The 18,000-nt window shown below is 46.4% G+C and overlaps 1 protein-coding gene across 1 annotated transcript in view; it reads right to left on the bottom strand.

Annotated features, from left to right (window-relative positions):
- ST8SIA1 (ST8 alpha-N-acetyl-neuraminide alpha-2,8-sialyltransferase 1) overlaps positions 1-12,054 on the bottom strand; it is a 132,609-nt gene extending 120,555 nt beyond the window's left edge. Inside the window, exon 1 of the mRNA XM_072875097.1 lies at positions 11,567-12,054. Coding sequence (XP_072731198.1) covers positions 11,567-11,805 — 239 coding nt within the window. The 5' untranslated portion in view covers positions 11,806-12,054. The remainder of the gene's footprint in view (positions 1-11,566) is intronic.
- Between the last annotated feature and the right edge of the window lie 5,946 nt (positions 12,055-18,000).

The following is an 18,000-nucleotide window of genomic DNA, read 5'->3' as shown; positions in this document are numbered from 1 at the left end:
CTTTAGCTATGAGGACTAAAAAATTCCTTCTTCATTTTTATTCCATGAAATCAAGACTATCACACATTCACTTGATTGCAGGAGCTGGCGCAATTATTACAAGGGTGGGCAACAGCAGACTTCGTAGCATTCCCCAAGCCATATTAACTGCCCCTAACAGCAAGCATACATAGCTCAGCGTCTCTTCCTGCTTTGCTCTGGGACAGGAGCAACCATCACCAAGCCAGGTGAAATCTCGCAGGTGGACATCCCCTGGACTGCTGAGCCTCAGAGCTCCGGAGCCTGAAAAGGTCATGGCCCTTGGCAAAAGGTCTCCTAATACTCCTGAATTAAGACCCTCACAGTGATGAATTTTAAACTCCTCTCCACAGAACCAAGGAATAGTTGTGGCTGAAGTATAAACTTTCTGAGAACTTACAGGTGGCTATCTGGTTTACAGATAACACTTCAGAAGTGCAGGACAGACATATGTAGACAGACTCAAGTTTCTCATCCCGTCAGTATTTCTTAATTAATACCATAAAAATTACAGAGGTCTAGTAAAAAGCAAATAAAAATTAAATCCAGCACGTATTTCTTTCAAAGGTACGTTTCACTCAACCTGTGTTGCAGCCAACTACTCCAGCATGGCCCATGATCTTTCTGTGCACCTCACAGATCCTTCCGCAGAGTTTTTTTCCTCTCCTTGCTAGAAAAGCATTTTTCCCCTCTTTTTCTTGCCCAAGACACGACTTACTTTCATTGAAGATTCTCCGTATTTGTCCACCTCCCTTTTAAAACTTTCTTTGTTCTGACTTTTCTGGAAATCTTGTTGCTCTGCAGAAACATCTGAATCACACAGAAACATATAGCTTTCCACTGATGCAAGCTCTTTAGCTCTGTATTTGCCCACGCAGGCTTATTCAAGCATTAGCATGAACTCCAGGCATCTTGATAGTTCACTCACATACTCCAGAAATGGCTATCCTCATCATACCCATCAAACACACATACACATACTAACTTAGACTCCCCACTTGCAGCAAACATTTGGAAAAAAATTTGGAAAGTTTTAACCCATGTCAGGCAGTAGCATGCATCGCAAAGAATCCTACATAATATAACGCAGAAGCATCCTCTGTGCTTCAGAACTGCACCACCTCACTGCATTGCTCTTACCCATTCCTGTGCTTAAAGGCTGTGGGAAGAAACAAGCCAACACTTTCCCCGCTTCACAGCCCTTTGTGTCTGCTCCCTGTTCACTTGTTCTCAGGGTTAACAATTGCGCAAGTTGCTCTGTCACTATTTGCCCTTCTAGAGCAGCAATCTGAGGGAGGCCAGGAAAGGCAAGGAGCCCTGCATGCAGTTGTGCAAGCACTCCTACAATCTATCTTCAAGCAAGCTGTAGTAAGAGACTTCTCCCCATCATTCCCATTCTCATCTGATCCAACAGCACTCCTCCGCTATTGCCTCATGAATATTGCATCTCCTTTCTATCCCCTATTATGGCCATACCCTATATGGATTTATTCTCATGCCTTTTACATTTCCATTAAGTAGTAAATGGCACGATGCAGGAGACTGCAAAGAGTCTGAACCTTGCTCAGACAAATAAGAACCTAATGTTGCCTGAGTGGACGGACAGTAAAATCACCCATAAACAAGCAAGGGTAATCTAAAGATTACAACCTAAACATTACACTTCCAACTACTTAGGGATGTCTACTGCAGCACTCACTGCTGCAGTCTAGTGACAGAGCCCACAGATCTTGAAGCTCCCACATTTCTTGGGGCTCCCAGCTTTCTTGCTGCCATCAAGCTTTCACATGATCTGGAGAATGAACACACTAAGTCGGTGACTCCCACGGACCAGGTTCACCATGAGAGAACATGAAGACCAACCGAAAAGATGCTTCAAGAAGAAAGAGCAACAAATACTCATGCTCAACTCCCCAGTTAGCCTTATACCTCCTTTCTGTTCTTTTCCTCCTTGCCTTTCTTCAGGTCCTAATTTCGTCCCACTCCACACAAGCAGCTCTCACTGTGCCCCAGGTTGCTACTTGCCAAATACCATTTCACCCTCCAAATCCTACGACTGCAGCAGAAGTCCTGAGGAGCACCTGAGGATGACATGGATGTGGTGCCACGTGGCCAGTGTGTCGGGGACCACAAGACCCCTATTCTGTGGGGTGAGTGGGTCTAAGACACAGGTCAGTGCTGTAGGGCCCAAAGCCCGATGCCACATGAGGCCCCACATGAGGCATTAGGGAACACCACTGCTTGGGGGCTGCCAGAAAATGCAATGTGATGGCGTGAAGCTGAGGGGTGCGCTGCTGACTGGCAGCGTTGCTCAGCACGTGAGAGATGACAGAGACCCAACACTCGAGACAGATCTGGGAGGGGGGGAGGAAAATGCACGTACCAGGCAGCTGAGCAGGGTGATGGCAGCAAACAGCACACAAGCTCTATGACGGCGATGATTTTTCTCCCCAGATGGGACTCTGATAGAAAATAAGATAAATGGAAAGAACAGGGAACAAAGAAGAACAGCTAAAGGAGAAGGACAATGGTTAAAGCAAGCAGTCACTTAGCCCAAAGAATAAAAAGTGTGGTCAAAAGTAGAGAATCTGAATTTCATCAGTAGCTGAAGATTCATTCTTTGGCTTCTTTATTAACCTTAGGCTCTGGTTAACCCTTTCCTGTGTTTTTTCCCCACAAAGGCACGTGTCTGATTCCACATGCATGCTTTTAAATACCGAGCCAGACAGAGCTCATAACCTATTACAAATGGTAACATACCATCATTTAAATACTGGTGAGGACTTGTGACAAATGTAAGAGCGTGAAATGTAATGAAAATATTTACCCATTGGTAATTAAAAGTTTATCGACATTTAGAAAAATGAAGACCATGCAAGCATTGCTAAGATTGCAACTCATTAAGGAAAATGAAATAAAACTGTAAGTTACTATCCAGGAACAGGGATTCATTTCTCAAGTGAATACTATATATGAAATAAAGACCTATTCTATTCCCTTTTAAATACATTAATGCTTCAGTGGAAGCCACGGAAAGAAGACAAAAATTTACACAAAAGCATTAAGCACTTGACAAGTAATAAGCTGGTACCTCCAGGTACCAATAGCAGAAGGACCAGTACCCACCAAACCCTCAGCACAAGTATTTGGATCATTCTTCCAGTGAACATTCAGGTGGCCTGTCACTAGCAAATAGCCCAGGTATTTCTTTGCATTAAAAATTGTACTAACAGAGGGAAAACCCACTCCATTAATCAAAATTCCTAATCTCCATAGCTGGGATAAATCTCACTACCCACATTCTTGTACTGAAAATCCTTCAGAGCACAGAACGTCTCTCTGCAAGCTTATGGCACTGTATAAATGATAATTTCTGTACAGAGTGGTAATTATTCACAGGACTCCCTACTGACTTCAGTGGTGACCTAGAGCTGAAGTTCAGTTACAAGAGATAACCACGTCATGGGGACACCATTTCCTTAACTTCCTTTATAACTCTATTTCCTTTGCTGTGTAAAAGTACCTGGGGAAACCAGAATCGAGTCTCCCCTGACAGTCAAAAGTAAAAAGATTCAAACATAGCTGAGTAACTTGAGAGTCTTCATCCCATTTGCCATTAAGCCCAAGTCTGATCGACTTTCACTGAGAGAGGCAGGCATCAGTGAGCCTTGGATTAAGCATCACTCCCTCATTGCATATTTGAGCGCTTTTTGGGCTGGTTCTCAACTCTTGTGGCACTTCTGAGTACTACCTATAGCGGCAGGTACTTTGTCGCCCTGTGCTGGGACATACCGTACTGTGGGACCAACAGCGTGAGTGGAACATCGTATACAACAGACACTCCAAACATTGCAGCAGATGAAATAGCATTACCAGAGCTGATATTTGGCCAAGACAGAGTACATAGGAAAACATTAAAATCTCTTCACAAGGCCAGGGGGGGGATGTTTTGTTTGTTTGTCTTTCATCTTTGACAGGAAATACAAAGCCATTACTCCTCTATTACAGCGATGGCCACTCCAGGCATTCCAGAAATAGGCAGAGCAAGTTTTCCCACAGGAAAGCAAGCAAAATAGAGCTCATCTGTTTTCCTAGCACTCCTTAAAATATAGGTGAGCTATATAGCAGCTTTTAAATTAAAGCTGGCTGTGCATCCTCAGAGCAGAGGAGACCTGATAAGCAGAGACTTTATCTTGCTCGTACATTAAGGCAAAGTCTGCAGTTTTCCTGGAAAACCTGATATCCAACAATTGGCATGTCAAGGATGGAAAATGACAGATGCTTCGAGCATCAGTGGGAGCTGCAGGACTCTGAAGAAGGTGACTGGCAACTCAGTAGGGAGGGAGATAAAGGAGTAAATAATTTCACACAAGTTCTTTACGTCACTGCTATGGATGCTGATTGGATAATCATAAAAGGAGCCATCCAAAGAGTCTGGGGGTCCCCTGAAAGCTGAGGAGGACATAAAGCAGCTTAAGAATGGGAACAGACTGAAGAAGAGGTGGAGGGGAAAAAAAAAACAGGTAAACAGAATGGTTGTTCAGGAAATTAAATGATGCTCACAGCAAACATGGAAGGCAAAAAAGTTAACCATTTCTATTCAGCTGTTTCCAGCAGCTTTAAAAGCCTCATTGTAGCCACACCTCCACTTGAAATAAGAATCTCTAAACCAAGAAATTCAGGAAGGCATTTTCCAGGCAGATGGCACAGAAGTCAAAATAATTCAATCTGTTGATTTAATACAACAACAATAAAACCCACCAATCTGCTGGCCAGAAAATGGTTTATAACAATCTAATTTCACAGCCTTCACCTTTTGCCTGAACAGAGCAGTGGGAAAGTGACCTCCAGAATCCTGTTTAACGCCAGCATGTTGTCCTCCACAGTGTAATTCACCTTGTTAAAAATTTCAAACACTGCTAAGGTCAAGGGAACAGGCACAGCTTCTTCATGAAGCTCAGAGCTTCCGTAATAATTACTTTACAGACAAAGACTTTGTTAGGGTTAAGTGACTTATCAGTGCCACGTCCCACCCCACCCTCTGTTTATCTGATCAGTTTAGATTCCGAGACCTGGGAGAAGAATTGTCTCCGGTCTTCTATATGTAAAAATAGTGACATGACAAAACCTGAATCTCCACTGAGGTTTGCAAATACTGCATAACATGGATTAATGTGCTTCAGTATGAATTTAACTGCATGCAGCTATGTTAAAATGATTTAACATTAGGAGCAATTTTCTTGCATTTTGGGAACCACATGCAGCATATAGAAAAAGATTAATACATATACAAAGATTTAAAATCAAGTATTTTTTGGTGCTTAGAAAACTGGAACAACGGAAGACTACAGTCTCATCAGCCTCCTCAGTTCAGTGAAGTTCATCCTCACTGTGGGAGGATAAATTCTAAAGGGGGAAAGACAATTCATTTTCCGTGCATTTACCTAGTAGGAACTAGCCTCAAAAATAGGTCTTTTTATATATGTCACTGAACACACATCAAATGGGAGCAACACTCTTGGCTGCTCTGAAGATGAAAATTACAAGTAGAGGAATAAATCACCGGTTACTATATTGTATGGATGATTCAGTGCCCATTCCATCCACTATAAGGCAGAAAAAGGGAAAGCACAGATGTGAAAATACATAATCTAGCAGTGTCTGTGTCTGTGCATACCAGACTTTCGGGGCCCTAGTCGGGTAACCTAAATTCCAGTAAAGTCTCTGTTCCTCCTGTTCCCCAGTGCCTGGCTCTGGACCTTTGGATGCTCCCAGCTAACAGGAAAAGAGCCTCAGGGAGTTGGCTACACCCTCCCATAAATGCTGACAGCACTGGAGTTTTTACAAATTCAAAGTAAAGCAGCAATCCAAAACTTTGCAAGAGCAGATACTAGAAATAGGGATCTCGACTGTCTGTTTCGTGAGGAAGGCGGAATCAAAGTCTGTAAGAAGGTGCTACTTAGGGGCAAGGAAGGAGGATACCGTGAGCTGGAACTCAGGAATTTAAGTCAATTCCTATCTTGCCACCACAGCCCTCATCTGCAAAGATGCCTGAGCTAACTCAGATAACTAATTCTCATTGTCTTCATTTAATTTAGGTACCCAAAGACACCTAAAGACCTTGAAGATATGGAGCCAGATCTCCCTACAGCTTGCTTTCTTCATCACAGCCTCCAAATAATAGAACGGAATAAGAACATTTCTTTCCTCTCACCTTTAACCTGCTCTTCAAATTGTACCGCTTCACCAAAACAACTTCCCACTCAGCTGGAGACACCAAGAAACTACAAAATACAAATACCCAATTATCACCAATGCAGCAAATACACCAGAAAAAGTCACTCAAAATGTTAACAACTGAGTTAAAAACACAGGCACGCAGTAGTGACACCTACTCAGGAGAGCAAAATGAGCTGGATTTGGCCACTGCCAACGTGCAACATTTCAGCATATCCGATGGTTTCAGGGCAGGGCTTCATGGGCCACAGAGGTAGAACTAATCTAATCCAGCATCTCCCAGCTCTAATCCTAACTCCACTCTTCACATGTCTCAGTGAAAGAAGCAGGAATAATTCAGTATCTGATAAAGCTGTTTAAGCACGGCAAAACTCTTAGCTAGTCAACCTGAGCAATATGAAGTTTTATCTCAGATTTGCTGTGAAATATCCCGGTAAGGATCACAACGCTCATGTAATTTGCAATGCTCACATCAAAAGAGAAGGAAAAAAAGCCATCTGAACTAAAGAAACTCTCACTGACTTGGCAATAGCATTTGTCTTACCCAGACGGGGAAGTGACCTGGAATTCAAGTTCTGTGTTAATACAATCTAGAATGAAAAATGATTTGCACAAGGGGATGCTCTTCGGCGCCTGTCGTGATTGCACTCTAGGTACAGACATTAACAGCTGGCAGAGAGCAGCTGGCAGAGAAGGTTCCAGTGGGAAGACCCCCTCTGGCACGGCACGTAGCAGCGACAGAGCATTATTTTTGCAGGGCACGTGAAAGCTAACAGTAGAAGAGGCTTCACACAGCCTGTCCACATCCACACTGCAAGCACCAGAGCCCACCGCATCTGGATATTCTGTCCAGTTCAGCCACTGACCCTGTTGTGTGATTTCAGGCCAGTAGCTTCTCCTCTCTGTCCCTGGAAAATGGACAAGAGGCCAAACCTGACGAAAAAGGAGTGGAGAAGCCACCTGGCAAGATAAGCATGGCTGGTTTGGTTCTAGGGACAGAGGGGACAGCACTGGGGAGCAGAGCCAAGTTGCAGCAGATGCTTTGGACTGGAGGCAGGTCACAGACAGTGGGTTCACAGGAGACATCTGCCACCAGCTCAACCAAGCCACCTCCAGAATAAACGCTGAGTGACCTTTCAGCATCACACAAAACTGCTGCAGCAGAAGCAAGAACACAATCTGAATCTCAAGGGTAGCCTTTCTGTTGCCTTGCAGATGAGATTGTCCCGTCTCTTCCTGAAGAACCTCTAACCTAAGTCACTAATCGCCATCAAACCCTTTCGGTGGGAGTCCTGACAGTCAAAAGCCCACTGCCACCCGCAAGCATACTCACTCCTCAGAGGAGGTCCACCTCAGACAACAAATGAAGCAGAAGGGTCAGATAAACATACAGCGCTTGGGATTTGTGGTTGCATGGAGCTTGTAAGGCAGATGAAAAGATCTAGCTCTGCCTTTAATCAACTGCAATCATTTTAAATAAAACCATCCTAAAGGTATTACTGTACGTCATTTACTTCACTAATAACAAACAGCAATTAACATTTTTGCCTAAACAATTTAAGCAGTACTAGGGCCTTAAAAAAAACCTAAGCAAGCTGTAAAAACAATTAGGGCGCAATAACATTAACCACTTCAGAGGATGACAAGCCATTATATTGTAGGTAAATTAGACACGTTAGCCATTAGTTACTCTAATGACGGTCTCATTCCTATTCTGACCACTTTGTAGCTCAAGATCAAGCAGTTTACCATCTGACTGACAGACTATTATTCCGCATTTGTCAGACAGGAGATGTTTCCACAGCAGAGAGTTTGACTACCCTCAGCCACTAGTGTCTTGAAATTTAAAGGATGCTAACAGTGATAGCTTGCTACTAGGCTGTGCTCAACTCCGAACACCTAGAATTTGAGGACTTTAAAGGACGCTACATTCAACTAAGGAAAGAATTTGGACCAAGAGCTCTTTTAATAACCTCAATTGTATCTTCAGGCTTTTCAGGATTTGTTCTTCCATCTAAGAACCCAGGCAGCTCTTGCACAGACACTCACTGCACTGCTGGCAGCGGGACTCAGCGCACTCATCACGCCAGGATTACTCATGGAAGCCGTGTATGCAGAGTCAAGGCTGAGAGCATGCTTTAAACAGACTCACACCGGAGTCAAAGGCTTAATCCTGCTCATTTTGTTACTCCCACAAACTGTCCTTACTCGCAGCTGCAGTAAGGCAACACACACCAAAAAGCAGCAAATAAGTGGCTATTTACAGAGGTATTTACTTATGTATTGCAGAAAACCTATTCTGCAAATCCATATTCAAACACAAAACCCTCATGTAAACATCCCACAAGCAGCAGGACAGTCTGGGTTCTTGCATAAACAAGAGTTTACATGGATCAGATCTTTACCTGAGGTTTCTGGCTGTACAGAGAGGAGGAGGCAGGAGCAGTGGAGACTGAGGAGTTACTGGCACTCGGCTGCCAGGGTTCAACCCAAATTACCCCAGACATTTTCGGTGACCTTGCTAAATTACCCCAGATGTTTTCGTTGATCTTGCTAAGTTACTTAGTGAAGTTGTCTTTGATCCAGGTACAGAAGGCCAAGGGGGAATAGCAATTCTGAGGTTTGAAAAGTATGTTTTGATCGAGTTAATTACCTGGGGACAGTAATCTACTTCAACAACAGGAGTCCAGTGAGTTGATAGGAGGAGAAAGACACAAAACCATCAGATTTTTTCTCTGCCTAGCAAGAACCTGGCTATTCAAACACCTGTACAGTAGCACAAATGCTACCATATTATACAAAGCAGTAATGTGAAAGTTTGCACTTTCTCATACAGATTTTTAGCACAGATAAATTCAAATGTATTCTTCAAAACTGAGTAGAAGCAAAATTGTTTGGTAACCAGAACGTGGCAGGAGGGCTAGGGAGAATGGCAATTAATGTCGTTCTTAAATAATAATATATTAATAATATATTAAAACCCATTTAATATTAGGCTATTATGGAAAGCCATATTACTTCAAAGTCCGCACACAGGATTTCTGTGAAGCTCTATAGTTCCTTCCCAGTTAAAACAGAGACTCGCATTCACAGGCAGTTTCCAGTAGAAACTGAAACTTGGAGCTTTTACAGTGCTCTTGGATACAGACGGCAGGACCGCAGCAAAGAGCGGGGCATTGTTTCTGTTAATCACCTCACAATATACAGCAGCTTACCTGACACGGACTTCAATTTCATAACCTTCTACCAATATTAAGAGAAGCAAATTTACACAGCAAATATAAGAGTTCTACGTCACAATTATTTGAATATTATGGTATACTCACTACATATCTCCAGTGTACATTTCCTCTTAAAAACTTTATTTTTTGAAGCAGATTGATTCAAAGCTCATTCTATTTAGCGCTGCACCAACTCGTCAAGAGACACAGACAAGAAACAATAGCTCCTTTTATTGCAAGAGACTCTTCAATAGCATCTCTGAGATAATCACTACGCTTAGGGAGTGCAAAAACATATGGGCAAGTGGAATAGTTGACGAGCCACGCAGAGCTTTTGTTACTAAAGCATGTGGTAGAAATGGTCTAAAACCAGTTTTTTAAACTGAAGCTGCAGCAGCGTTATCAGTCTTCAAACAACATTTGGTTTACAAACATGAAAAAGAATATATCAAACTCTTCCCTGCATCACCTATCAGGGTAATTTTTAAAAAATCTGGATTCATCTACCCCCAAAAATGGGCATCTGTGGCACAACAGGATTAAGATGAATTAGTATCTGAGAAGATCAGCCTAGTTTCTAGTGTTAGTGTTTTAGGAAAAGGATCCTGCATCTGTACTTTATTGCTAGCTCTGTATTAAAGGGAGGACTTCTTCCAGGCCTACCCAATGAGGTGATATTAACACAGGTGCACTTATCACCTCTCATTGCTTATATTTCCTGCAAGCTTCAGGGGCTAAAGGAAGAATGTGCTTTTGAAGAACTGTAAAGTTTCTGTTATCCCAGCAGACCAGATATTAAGCGATCACATGCAGGCTCCAGTTCATGACAAATGCAAGTTGAGTTGCATTCAAAAAATATTGAAGAACATCAAATGAAGCTGTACACCACTTCAAAAAAAAAACCAAAAAAAAGAGGAAAAGAAGTCCCTTGGAATTTGGATCTGATTCGTTCTAGCATTTACTAAAGAAAGAGGGCCTTTTTGCAGCAGTTTGATTACCACTCGCTCTGATCTTTCATTTGCTACTTAGAGGATAGGGAGAAAACCAAGCTTCCCTCCAGGAAAGGGAGGGAAATGGGCCTCTCTTCCAATTGTCTCTATTTCACCCAGACATGTGAGAAATTCCCGAGGGGATGCAAATCTCCACTGCACACGCTTTTAAGGCAGGTTCATTCAAAAAATCCTCCCCGCTGCAGGGACCTGGTTCTCCACCGCTGTCAGACACGGCACCCTGACTGCAACATTCCTCCTCTCCTGTGCAGCTGGGGAAGGTGAAAAGAGCTCCAAGGACTATCACCATTTCCCAGCCACGTCAAAAGACAAGCAGAGAAAAAGGTGCCTTTTCACGTGGTTTTTACAATAAACTGCAGCGAGTCAAGGACCAGCGCGGAGCTTCCAAAGTGGTCCTCGGAGGGAGGATGCTGACACGAATGAACACCCATGCAAACCTTCCCTTACGCATCCCAGGGAGATCCACACGCTCAGCCTTCTCTGGCAGCACGCAGGCAGTCACAAGCAATAAGCCAAGCGAGGCTCCTTGTGGAGCCCCTTGCTTTGTTAGCAGCCAGAGCGGCTGCCGGTGCAGCTGTTATCCGGGAAGCGGGAAGCATCCTATTGTGCAGGCAACGCTGCAAGCCTCAGAAACCTCAGCCCTCCTCGGAAAGGCGTCCAAGACAGGCTCATTTCCCTGCGAGGAGAAATAAGCCTCCATTCCCCCGCGCCGAGCCCCTTCTCCTCCCCGCAGCAGAGCCACCCAAAAAGTTTTGCTGGGCAAGAGGGGCCCTGCCTGCCCTTCGCCCGCTGGGAAAAAACAAAGGCTCGGGTAGGAAAAAATAAAGTTTGGGGCTTGGCGGGGCGGGGAGGGCGCCCGGCTGGGCTCCCACCGCCCGGCTGCCCGCTGCTTCGTGCGGCTGCCTGTCCCCAGCTGCCCGTCCCCGGCTGCCCGCCCCCGGTTGCCCGTCCCCGGCTGCCCGTCCCCGGCTGCCCGCCCCCGGTTGCCCGTCCCCGGCTGCCCGTCCCCGGCTGCCCGCCCCCCGTTGCCCGTCCCCGGCTGCCCGTCCCCGGCTGCCCTTGGGCCGCGCACGGCGCTACCTGAACAGGGCAACCGCAGTCTGGTTCCTCCTCCACGCCTTGCCCTGCTGCAGCAGCACCCCCTGGACGATCTCCTTCTCGTCGGGCAGCCGGTAGACGGGGAAGACGTAGAGCCAGCAGAGGACGAAGACGCCCAGGGCGCTGGCCCCCACGGGCAGGCGGGTGCGCGGCCACTTCCACGCCAGCCCCGCCATCCTCCTCCCGCAGCGCCGCCGCGGCGCCGGGCCGCGCTCCGGCATCAGGCCCGCGCCATGCCGCGCCCGCGGGCAGGGGGCCCGCCTCAGCCCCGCCGCCGCCCGCGCCCTAAGCCCGGCGGCCCGCCCGCCGCCCGCCGCCCGCCGCCATCGCCGCCCAGCCGGCCGCCGCGGGCGTCGGGTCTCCTGCCGGGGCTGCTGCCGCTGCGCCGCGGCTGGCTCCTCTCTCGGCGGTGGCGGCTGCCGCGGTTCCTCACAGTCATTTGGTCCCTCGCTTTCCCCGCCAGACGATGCTCCGCCGCTCCCCGCCCTCCCTCCCTCCGCCTCCCGCCGAGCCCTCTCGCTCGCTCGCTCGCTCTCCCGCACTCGCCGCCGCGCTGCGGACGGCCCCGGTAAATTTCCACCCCGCCCCGGCCGCGGGGTGCCCTGGCCCCCGCCGCCCGCCCCCCGGCCGCCGGGGGAGGGAGGGGAACGGCGGCCGGACAGCCGGCTGCTGCGGGGCTCGGCTCCGCCGGTGCGGCCCCGCGACCCGGCCGCCCCCCGCTTCTCCCGCTTGACCCGCGGGCACCGGCCGAGCCGCGGCGGAGGGAGGGAGGTCCCGGCCCGGGCTGGCCCCTGCGGGCAGCGCCGCCGGCACCCCCCCACCCTCCCGGCGCCCCGCTTTCCCCCCGCCAGCCGCAAGCCCCGGCGGCGGCCGCGCCGCTCTCCCGCGCTCCCTGGCGGACATCGTCCCCGAGCCCGGAGGCGGCGGCGACCCCGGCCCCGGCCCCACTCCGCGACTCCCTGCGGGGCGTGGGGGAGCGCTTCGCGCCTGCCGCGTCCTCCGCGGTCAGACCCGGGTTCAAGTCAGGAGCCTGGGAGCCGGCATCGCCGTGCCCGCCCCGTCAAAGTACATCCTGTGAAGATATTCTCTGGATAATTTAGCAAACTGGGGGGTACGGCAAACCTAAAAGAGGAGCATGCTCAAGCCAGCAGCACCGCTACCAAAGCAGCAGCTCTATGGCAGCGTGTACCCACCGGCTTGGTTGGCTCTTTGAAGAAGATATGCTGGGGATTATACCCCCATGTGGGATGAGGACAGTTGATGGGACGTCCCAGCCCGGCTAGGGTTATCGCTGAAGTGCCTGCTGCGTAGGAGAGTGGGGCAGAGAGGCCGCCCACAAGCCAAGAAGCAACAGCGTGAGCCTTGCACACCTGCGGCAATGCCCAGCTCGGGCTTCCCACCGGGAACCCACCGCCTGCCCTGCAGGATGAGGGTGCCACGCGCGTGGCCCTCAGCCCTCCTCAATCAGCAGAGAGGGCGTGATCGTTTCATGCCAACAGTGAGCCCCGCAGTAGAAAGCACCTCTCTGCGGTAATCAGGTAGGCTGAAACACGGGAGACGTGTTCAACTTCTCTCAGAGAGGATTTGAGGCAGTCCCCAATTTCAGAGCCCAGTCTCTAGTCCCTGACTAGTGCATAAAAGTCAAATTCAGCGTGGGCTGGTGCCATCAATTTGTGTTCAGCATTTCCAGACACACCTATCAGACCCATGGAGAAACACTGCGGACTCGCACAAAACCCTAGGAAGAGTTTTGTGTGAGTTAGTAGCCAGCTGTTTTCCAGACTTTCAGGAACACACAGTCTTGGCTACTTCGGGCACTTTCAGGGTTGAGTAGCACTTCAGGGACGGCTTCGACCGCTTTAAACTTGGGAAACCCAAGGTAGCAAGGAGACATTGACAGCCTTTCAAGACAGAGAGTATCCTCTGCCTGACTCAAGGCATGTCAGCACAGCACATCTTGCAGCAAGTTGTTGACCATGGCGGGTGATGGGGAGGGAAGTAGTACCGAGCTCATCGGCTAAGATAGTCCAAAGCACAATGATGAAAGTCAGTAGTTAGTCACCTAGCAAAGAGCGGCAAAAGAAAAATCTGAGGTTTAAGATTCTCACCATAGCAATTAGAGATTCAGTCCAACAACTTTTGAGTTTGAAAATAGACGACCCCAAATTCCACAGCTCTTTCTCCGAATGTCCAGAACTTCCCCTGGACTAATGATTGAAGGAAGCTTTGAAAAAAGTTTTTGGTGAAGGAAAGAAAGCATGAAGGAAGTTGACACAGTTCGTTTAATATGTCCTGACCATAAGGTAGCAATAAAAGAGTCATAAATACTAGCTGGCTGTTTATACAGTGTTTCCAGGTAGAGATCCTAAACAGATACTACTTAGTAGTATCTGCTGTTGACACAGTTAGCTTAATATGTCCTGACCATAAGGTAGCAATAAAGGAGTCATAAATACTAGCTGGCTGTTTATACAGTGTTTCCAGGTAGAGATCCCAAACAGATACTACTTAGTAGTATCTAACTACTTAGTGGTATCTGTTGTTGACACAGTTAGTTTAATATGTCCTGACCATAAGGTAGCAATAAAATAGTCATAGAAACTAGCTGGCTGTTTATACAGCATTTTCAGATGTCCCAAACAGATACTACTTAGTTCTCAGTAAAATATAAGCTTGGACATCTCGATGTGCATTTGGTGCTTGAGAGGAGGAAGAACATTCTCTCTTTCATAGTGTGTTGCTGTGTAGAAATACACACTGACAAAAAGAATATTAACATGATGATGTCTAATGAATTAAAAAAAAATGCCAGAAACTTGTAATTGTGTAAAAAATATTGTTTTTATTCATATCTGATATGCTAGAGCTGTCTAGAGCATTAGAGATGTTTTCTCTGGACAAAATGGGAAAAGAAATTGAGGAAGGCATTTTGGCCAACGTCTGACAAAAAAAATATTTTGAGAAGGAAAAATATTTTCATTTTGGTGAGGAAGCTATTTACCAACAGTAAAATAAACCAAAACCTCTTCAGTCACCTCTGTTAGAAACAAACAGAACCATTCAATCTCTGGAGACTAATTCAAAACGTAGTTAGCTAGACTCAAAAAAAAGTGAAAAAAAAGATGACTGAAATGTGCAAAACTGTATCCCAAATTAAATTCTGCCGCTTTGCTCACCTTTAGCTGAGAAGAGAGACAAACCAGGGGCTCAGTGTTGCTTGGGAAACCAGAAAGTGGAAAAGAACAAGAGAAAGAAGGAATGACTTATTCTTTCACTGTCCAAATTGCTTGCAATGCAACAAGTTGAAATAAAACTGATACAATTATTTCTTAATTTCTTCAGTAATGTAATCCCTCCCAAAGTAACATAGGGAGGGATTATTTTTTTAATAAAGGGCTTTTACTCTTGCACAATGAGACAGAAGATTTTGGGATATCTTTTCTTTGTGAACCTGTAAGATATTCCTAAGTCTTTCCCTTTTTTTTTCTGAATCTATTTCAGCATGAAGCCCCCAGGCTGTTCACTGAATTTATGACAGTCCATGGTCTGTCTAATGCCATGGCCGTAACTCCACCACGGTGTCCTGCCTGCCGCCCGCGAGGAGCCAGGTGGATCAAGACAGAGGTGAGGCAGAGCTTGCTATGTTGCTGCTGACATGGCATGGAGAACTGAAAATGCCTGGCCTTGTTCTGCTCTCGTACAGGTGGAAATTACAGATACACCAGGACAAGCTCAAGCCCAGGTTTTTTACTCTACAGTCAAATCTGTTTTTAGGCAGCGTTATCAGTCTCTGTCCTTTCCCTCCACCAGTGAGCCCTGAAGGGAAGTGCACTGATGCTTTCCGCTGAGGATAACAGTTTCAGGTGGAGAATAAACGGAAGGTAAGAATAAACTGCCAAACATGAATCTTGCTTACAAGCAAATACTCTTCAGTACTTCAGTGACAGTTTGCAGTCATTGAGAAGATGTAGAGATGTAGTGATCAACAATCCATGTCTTTAAATCGAAGCAGCAAATTGAAATTCAGGCACGAGTCTTCTCTGTTGTACTCCATTTCACTGAGACTTGAGTGGAGAGATTTAACCCCATCTTCATTATTTTGGTCCCAAGTAAGATCCCCAGCCAGAAAGGCTAGCTATTCTGGGCATGGTTCATGTGCAGCCCTACTACAGGAAAAAAAAATTGTTATTGAGAGGTGCCGTTAGAAAGCACCACAGGGAAAAGCAATGAGTGAGAACACGGAGTAACATGCATCTTAAACACTCAGAAGAAATAGCGTGACTACCCACTGATCAGAAAGAAAACACGGCACTGTGGTTTTCCCCGTTTCACTCTAAAAGGCATCATCAGAACTCTTCTCCCGTTTTCTAGTGCCTGTTTACTCGCCACAGCCACGCCAAGGCTTTTCCTTCCCCGCGGGTGGGTACCCCCTTGCGCCAGCCGTGCTCCTGCTCCCCCAGCTCTGCCTTTCCCCCCTGCCCCGGCGGTGGAGCTGACACTCTGCTCAGCTACTTCGCGCCGCTGCTGCAGCTGAGAAAGCCCTGCTCAGGAGAGCAGGGCGAAGACCCGTTCCAAGCACTATGAAGTAGGACCTCCTCTTTCCCTTACCCCCGGCCCAAAACACGCACGAAGACCTGAGCTGCGTCCTTCCAAAAATCCAGGTTTTGCCTGCTTTCATTTAGAAAATCCTATACTCCTACACGCATCCTTTGATACTCTGTCTTTGCTCCCTTTCAAGCCCCCTCACATCCAAAATAACAGGGCTTTTCCCCTCCACTTCAGCATCCCACTCACTTTCTGCTCTGCAGAATTTAGCAGAGGAGTTGCATTGGAATCAGCTTTCAGGCTACGGCATCCTTTCATCCTTTCATGATGAAAATGTTATCATGCCGGATACCTACAAGGTAAATCTGTTATCTTCCGAATGCACTCAGGTATCACCTGACTAAAATACCTTGCTTTGCGCTGTGCCCTCAGTTCTGCAAGTATTTCATGCTCCATTAGTAGAGTCTATGTGAAGGGTGGATTTGTTTTCTAAGGGAGAAGGGAGCTGGAAAAAAACCCCAATTGTTATTTAGCGTCGAATGGCAGCCCTTATTCCCTGCTGCTATAAATACATTGTGCTCCTTTGGTGTGCATTTTGACCGAATGTACAACAGCAGAATGTTCAGAAATTGTCGCCTGCCTGAGATATTACTGTAGGTCAGCTTTTGTGTGGTGTCACCTTTGAACAGGCTGATTTCTCTGCACTCCTATTGATACAGTTTGAAAAACTGGCATCTGAATCTCACTCTAAGAACGACACAAAGTGTGAATGCCTTTATGAATGCATGCGCAGATGCCCATACCAAGACCTGTTGGCGAATTCCCATAATGCTTCTCCCTCTCAGGATTTACCGTGCAGCTCTGTTAAAACCACCAACAAATGTGTATTCTCACTGATAAAACATTTTAATCCCCTGATATGACAGACAGTTTTATATAATCCTATTGGAGGGGGAGAATTATAACTACAACCAAGTACAATATCAAATTAATATTCCTGTAAAGGCATGGTGTCCAAAAGCTAATCTGGTTTTACCTGGCTGTATCAGTTGGCCAACAAAAAAATATCACTTTGCCTTACAAATTTTGCCACATCTTTGTTCCTCAGCTGTCATGCTGTAATAATATCATCACTGTGACAACATGTGAACATGCTGCAGTGAACCTGAACCCCTGTGTGGCTCTGTGAGTTGTCCTTACTAATGGGAGCAATCTGCACTGAAGTTAAGAGGTTTACTCACAAAGAGAAAGGCTACTCAGAAGAGTAAGGGACTTGCTGGATTAGTACCAATTACATATTAGAATTGCCACACCAAAAATATTGTGGCTGGAGGGGTCCTATGTTGTTATGCACCATTTAAAAAGGAAATAAAGTGTGTATAAAAGTAACAATGGAACATGCACATACACATGCACACAGACTTCAAGCACATATCTTAAGCAAGCAGGCACTTCCCTTGTTAGCGGACTTCCTTTTCCTTGGGGACTTAAATGGATTCTGACCTCATGTCTGACATTTGCTGAAATTTCGATCTGAGCTGTTGCTGTCAGGAAGCCATCATTCATAATTTAGCATTGTTTAAGGATGCTTGTTCATGAGAAGGTCATGTCTGATGTAGAGAGGGACATAATAAATTTGGTCTCACAAGAAGTAATCCTTCTAGAGTAGGATGAAGTATATGGAAGAAAAGCAGAGGAGAGGAAAAAACTTGTTGACGTTGTTGCTGTATCTTTTCTTCCTGTAACAAGTGATCCATAGCTATTGTTAGGGAGAAACATGAATTTGTGAGGTATCAGAAGTCCCCCTCTGCTTCTGAGACTAGCTGAGAATTGACAGTAGATCTAGATTATGTGGTTTGTTCAGTTGTCCA

This window comes from Ciconia boyciana, chromosome 1, assembly GCF_034638445.1.
Source record: "Ciconia boyciana chromosome 1, ASM3463844v1, whole genome shotgun sequence".
NCBI classification, from domain to species: Eukaryota; Metazoa; Chordata; class Aves; order Ciconiiformes; family Ciconiidae; genus Ciconia; species Ciconia boyciana.
The sequence above is the reverse complement of the archived record's forward strand: the minus strand, read 5'-3'. Positions and strand labels throughout refer to the sequence as shown.